General features: G+C 50.1%; 1 protein-coding gene across 1 annotated transcript in view; it reads left to right on the top strand.

The window, feature by feature from the left end:
• Nucleotides 1–5,672, top strand: part of LOC106818491 — a gene marked incomplete at both ends in the record, with an annotated part of 23,203 nt that extends 17,531 nt beyond the window's left edge. The window contains 1 exon segment of the mRNA XM_014823189.1: nucleotides 5,556–5,672. Coding sequence (XP_014678675.1) covers nucleotides 5,556–5,672 — 117 coding nt within the window.
• Between the last annotated feature and the right edge of the window lie 1,002 nt (nucleotides 5,673–6,674).

Raw genomic sequence — 6,674 nt, 5'->3', positions numbered from 1 at the left:
CAAATACTAGCTGTGGCGCATAGGCTGGATTGCATCCAGCCACCAGGTACCTAGCTGCTTGCTACTGATGCGTGAAGGCGGGTGCGGCCGTTTGTTCGCGACAGACAACGATACGTTGATTGTTGTTTTCCCGCGTTTTTGTTAGTTTACGCACGTTCGAAAGTGCGGTGACGTTTCGCGCGTGGACGTCACGGCATTCCGCGCGCCTTTTCCCGGCGTTTGTGACGTCGGCCGGGCTGCGTACGCTGTGGTTCATTAATTATAACTCGCCGCAGTCTCGCCTATGTCCGTGCTTATGGCCGGTGACCAGTGGTTCTCGCTAAGATAATGGCGGATGAAAACCGACAATTGCAGCTAGTTTGAGAAAGAAAGCTAACTGGGGTTTCTTAAAGGTATTCACGCGTTGTTGTTTCCCGCCGATCTATAAAGCACTTGAAAAACCCGTTTAAAATCATTTTGCAACCGGTCTTTAATTAAGTAAACAGACAAACCTATTTTCAGGAGGAGCGGAAAAAATGTTAATTTATTATTTTGTAGCCGCGTACGACTCGCAGTGAATGCCGCGGCAACGTTGTACTATTTTTTACGTTTGTAATTTTGTGCTAGATTCTATTATAAGTCGCGTGTCTGTTTTGTCTGGCAGAATTTGACGGGTCTGCACCCATCGTTATGCAGTCGGTAGTCCCTCGAGCTCAGCCCCGACCATGACAGGGCAGGCAGCAGTCCATAGTTTCACCTCGTAACCACGGCGAACGAAGACAGTACAACTTTGCACTTTGACCGGCCAAGCACTGATATTCATTCTTTCAGTTGTTAGCTTTGTAAATTATCTATTTGTTAATTAAGCATTAACACACGCTGACCGATTGTAATCCATTTATGTGTGCGGCGCACTTTTTCCTTCCTTCCGATTCGTTTTTCACTCGTTATATAATATTATAACCTTACGATATTAGATAATAGAAAATAAGATATAGAATATAAGATATTATCTTGGTTATGTATTCTATTTTTCTTCGTGCGCACTTTTCCTTCACTCTTCTGAGTCTATCTCACGATTACGTAATCTGATAAATCAATTCCTAAATACTCATAAGCGTCGTTGTCATTTTCATTACATCTAATCTGTTGATAACTTCGAATTTTGTCGCTGGGCATTTCCCCCGTGAGTAGCGGTAGTGTTTGCATTAACTAATTATACACTTGGGACGCACGTAGCGCACGGCGTGCTCACGCACACACGCAACACGCGCACACAGGGTGCGCATTCGACACCGTCACCGCTACGTACACACCACGCACGCATAGCACGCGACACGCCCGCACACACGTACCGAGCAACATGCCGCACACTACACGCACGCACGTACCGACACGCACGCATGCCTCACATGCACACACAGCCACACGCACATCCACGCAGCACCGCACACGCACACCTGCACACCACACCAACGCACACACGACACACCAGAAAAAAAAAAAAAAAAAAAAAAAAAACGCGTCCCCCAACCCCTCCATTCCTCCTCCCCCCCCCCCCCACCGTCCCCTGACCACACTCCCCGCCCGCCCCATCACACACACACAACACCATCACCACAACACAAACAACACACACACAGCACAACCACACATAAATATATATATATATATATATATATATATGTGTATAGTGTTTCCCCGCGTGATAGTTAGGTGAGTTCGGTATACCTGTCGGCTGCGTCTCCTCTACTGCACGTATCGCGTGTGGTGTGGTTGTGGGTTAGAATGGCATGACAGATGGTGGTCTGACTACAGAAGATGCGGATCCCGGGCGTCGTGAGCGAGTGAGCTTGCTGAATACACACCGACTCGGCTGTAGATGTGTTTATAATCCGCCGGATTCGCCCTCCCCCGTCACTCCTCCGCCGCGTTGCCCCCTCTCCGTTCTCCCTTCGCCGCCGTGGCCGCCCTCCCCGCGTGACTCTCTCTCTCTCTCTCAAGTCCCTCTCATCTCTCTCTCTTCTCTCCTCTCTCTCCTCTCTCTTTACTCTCTCTCTCTACTCGCTCTCTCAGCTATTCGCTCTATCTATCTCTCTCCGATCTCTCTCTCGTCTCCTGCCTATATCTCTCTTCCTCTCTCTTCTTCTCTCTCGTCTCTCTTCTCTCTCGTCTCTCTCTCTCTGCTCTCTCTCTCCATCGTCATCCTCTCTCTCTTCTCTCTCGCTCTGCTCTCTCTCTCTCTCCTCCCATTCTGCTCCCTCCGCTCTCTTCTCTCTCTCCCTGCCTCTCCCGCCTTCTCTCTCTCTATCATAATTGCAGCCGATCCTCCCGGGGAAATTCCTTTTGAGGCAAGAAGCGAACGGAGGATCGCTCGTGTGCTGTAATTATTGGCAGGAGCTCCCGGGAGCAGGCTTCCCCGCAGCTAGCAGCAACAGTACGGCGAACTGTCGCGTAAACACACGGACCCTGACACGCACGTTCAGCGAGCAAAGGTGGGGTGTCCCCTCCGTGCACACGATATATATATATATAGTATATCTATATATATATATTATATATATATTTAGAGAGAGAGAGAGAGAGATAGAGAAAACGAGAGAGAGAGAGATGAGAGAGAGAAGAGAGAGAGGAGAGAGAAGAGAAGTATGGTGCTGTGGGATGCGTGCGTGCGTGCCGTGCGCGTGCGTGCAGTTCCTTGGTCTGCCGCCATGCGTGCAGTGCGTTTTGTGTGATGCAGTGCCTGCGTGCGTGCGTGCGTGTTTTTGTGTGTGCGTGTGTGCGTGCGTGCGTCGTGTGCGTGGCGTGCTCGTATGTGTGTGTGCGTGCCTGCGTGCGGCTTGCGTCCAGGTATTGTGTATGTCGTGTGTGTGCATGCCGTGCGTGCGTGATCTGTGTTGTGCTGTGCGGCGTGCGTGCGTGTGAGAATTAGAACTGCGTCTGTTTCCAGAGGTCGCTAAAAACCATGGTCGTGCTAATGGCGTTGTCGAGTGACGTTCAAATTTTCTCCGCCATTTATTCTTCCTTTCCCCTGTGCTTTCAATTAAACGGATTTGAAATCAAGAGTAGGATCCTTAAACATCCTCCCCTCCCTCGGCTCGCGTCGATGTATGAGTTGTATTGTCTTTTCTTCTGAGAGCGAGACGATTGCGCTGATCAATATCATGTAGCTCTCTTATTGCATATAGACACGATGATACGTACGTAGCGTCCGGTACATTTTTCACCGTGCGCGCGCAGCTCACCCGACCTGAAATTTCACGGACTCAACTTCGTTGTTTGTATTGCTCACATTACATACACTGTGATTTAATTCTAAGGCATAACGTTTGAAATGCTCGCGCACCACCATGTATCACGCAGTCGATGTAAGCGGTTCCTCCTGACCACGCTGAATTCGCATCAAAGTATAGTACTGGAGTCGACTGGTCAATAGCGAGAGAGGTAGATAGCGCTCAGAGCGGCCTTATGAGTTTATCTTAGAACTTGCCTTTCGACAATAAGCCACCAGCTTTGAGGATTGGAGCTTACTGAAGGCGGTGCTTGGGGTCTAAATCGCACTTACCATGTATTCTCTACACCGCGCTACTCTGCCAATCCGGGAGCGCCTGCCCGCTTCTACGGCGTGGCTTTAACCGCGTGTTCCGTGTGAAACTAAAGCGACAGGAGTATCAATCATTAAGCATTAAAGCATAGCACGGAAGATCTGTTTGTCGCATCTTATCGAATGCATCTCACTAAGCCTCTATCGCATTTATTCTACGGCGAAGGCCAGGTTGTTTAGCAGCCGAGTTGTTGTGTTAGTAGGTTCGTCGGTGGTGTTCGAGACTATGAACCGATCTGCAGTACCGTCGTCCGTGCGGTGTTCGATACCCGTACCCGTGTCAGCGACGCGCGCTTGACTAGCGGGCTGCTGCGTTAGGCATTCGGGGGATGCGGCGTTCTACGGGGCATGCTGAACGCAGCGGGGGGATGCTGCAGTGCTCTCGGGGGATTCGGGATGCTGACTAGCGGGGATTCTGCGTGTCTCTCAGGGGATGCCGGGGATGCATGACTAGCGGGATGACCTGGTGTCTCGGGATGCGGCGTTCACCGCCGGGGAGATGCTGACGCCCGACACTGGCATTTATTCCGAAGCCCGCGGTTGCTAAGACCCCTTGACCGCCCAAGCTCTCACGCGGACGCCCCCCCGCCCCGAACCATCCCAGCCAATGCTCCCGAAGGTTATACATGTTGCGGCATTCTACCCTGCCTGTTTTCTTTGCGCCGATGTGCTGTTTACCTTGACAGCTTCCCCAAACAAACAGCGACCCGCTAATGCCCAGTTATAGGGGGGAAACGAGACGATGCGAATATCTTTGAATTGCTATTTGCGCACTATGCGAGATCGCGATGTGTGTCAATGTCTACTGTTGCCGCTCTGAGCTCTGAGATGCGACATTCGCCGGGTCGACGGGGGTGGGGGGGGGAAGCCGAAAGCGGTCCGAGAAAAAATATTTTTTGAATCTTTTCTGGCATTTGTTCTCTTGCCCACTTCTCCCCCCTCCTCTTCTTCATGCGTCGTTCGCCCCAACCCCGGATTGCTCCTGGAATTTTAGCGCACGCGCAAAACTGTTATTGTCGCTTCAGCCAGCCAGCTTTCCCCCCCGACCTACACCACAGATATATATATATATATAGTATATATACTATATATATATATATAATATACGTATATATAGTGTTTGTGGCGATAGTTGTTTGTGCCGATGTCACGTTGGGTTCCCTATAAAGTTGTTTGGCTACGAATATGATGGAATATGAAAAGAAGCAGGAGGAAGAGGTGGAGGAGGTGGAGAAAGGGGAGGAGGAGGATGATGTTGATGATGATGATGATGATGTTGATGATGAGGAGGATGAGAAGGAAGAGGAGGAGGATGCAAGCAGAGGAGCAGGAGAAGGGGTACTGTTGCGCATGCGCACCGCCTCGCCAGCCTCCCGGCATCAATTAGCCCCGAAGCCACTAATGACTGGCTGTTGATCTTTCTGCATAACGCGTCCGACCGACAAGTGTCTTAATGCTCCCGCGCGCACTCCCGAGACCCGGAGACCCTCGAGAGTCCATTTTGGCGAGCGGGGTTGTGTTACGTCCCCGACCTCCTCCTCCGCGCACCGTGGCATGCTGGCTGGAAGGCCGTTACCCCTCCTCTCTCTCTCTCTCTCACACATCACACCCTTCCCCTCCCCTGCGTGAGCACGAGCGAGCCGAGATTGAATCTAACCATCGGGGTAACTCCACCTCCACCTCCATCACGCCAATATGCTAGCCAATCTAACTGATATATATATATACACATATATATTAAATTTATTTACATAAATACGCGCGTGCACGCACGCACCACGCACGCATGCGTGCAGGCACACACACGCATATATACATGCACGTTTATATATGTATATATATAGTCCTCTGCTTTTTTATTGACAATTATGAATACCGTGTGTGCGTGCGTGCGTGCGTGCGTGTGCGTGCGCGTACCTATGTACGTTCGCCGCACGTGGTTCTCATGTGTTCGTTCTCCGTGACATTTCAGGTAGTCTGGCTTCTATGGCCTGCACATCTAGTGACGCAGCGTACAGCACGACAGACTCGTGGGTGATGAGCCACTGTCCGACAACCAGCACGAGCGCCCACCAATCACATTCACACAGTACGTATATTATATACCACGGAGAGGGGGAGGAAGGGAGCGAGAGCGATATATATATATATACCTATATAAAGAGGGAGAGAGAGAGAGAGAGAGAGAGAGAGAGAGAGAGAGTGCGTATGTGTGTGCGTGCGTGTGGAGAATTAGAATGCGTCTGTTCCAGAGGTCGCTAAAACCATGGTCGGTTTCTAATGGTCGTGTCGAGTGACGTTCAATTTTCTGATTTTTCTTTTTCCCCTGTGCTTTCAATTAAACGGATTTAAAATCAAAGAGTAGGATTTTAAACCCCTTTTGCTCCCTCCCCTTTCTCGCTCGCGTCGTGTATGAGTTGTATTTCTTTTCTTCGGATAGCGAGGACGTTGCGGTGATATTCACGTAGCCTCTCTATTCATATATAGACACGATGATACGTACATAGCGTCCGGCATTTTCACCGTGAGCGCGCAGCTAACCCCACATGAAATTTCACGGAACACTTCGTGTTGTGTATTGCTCACATACATACACTGTATTTATTACGCATAACGTTTGAAATGTCCGCACACCATGTATCACCAGTCGATGTAAGCGGGTTCCGCCTACCACGCTGAATTCGCATAAAGATATAGTACTGAGTCGACTGGTCGGATAGCGAGAGAGGTCAGATAGCGTCAGAGCGCCTTATAGAGTTTTATCTAGACTTGCTTTCGACAATCAAGCACCGCTTTGAGGATTGGAGCTTACGTGAAGGCGGTGCTCGGGTTAAATCCAGTTACCTAGTTTCTTACACGCGCTTCTGCCAATCCGGGAGGCGCCTGCCTTCTACGGCCGTGCTTTATCCGCGTGTTCCCGTGTGAACTAAAGCGACAGGAGTATCAATCAATTAGCATTAAGCATAGCAACGGAAGATGCTGTTGGTCGCATCTATCGAATCATCTCACTAAAGCATCTATCGCATTTATCTACGGCCGAAGCCAGGTTGTTTAGCAGTACGAGTTGTTGTTGTTAGTAGTCGCGGTGGTG

This window comes from Priapulus caudatus, unplaced genomic scaffold, assembly GCF_000485595.1.
Source record: "Priapulus caudatus unplaced genomic scaffold, Priapulus_caudatus-5.0.1 Scaffold2277, whole genome shotgun sequence".
Taxonomy (NCBI): Eukaryota; Metazoa; Priapulida; class Priapulimorpha; order Priapulimorphida; family Priapulidae; genus Priapulus; species Priapulus caudatus.
Note: the sequence above shows the minus strand (reverse complement) of the source record. Positions and strands in the feature narration are given on the sequence as shown.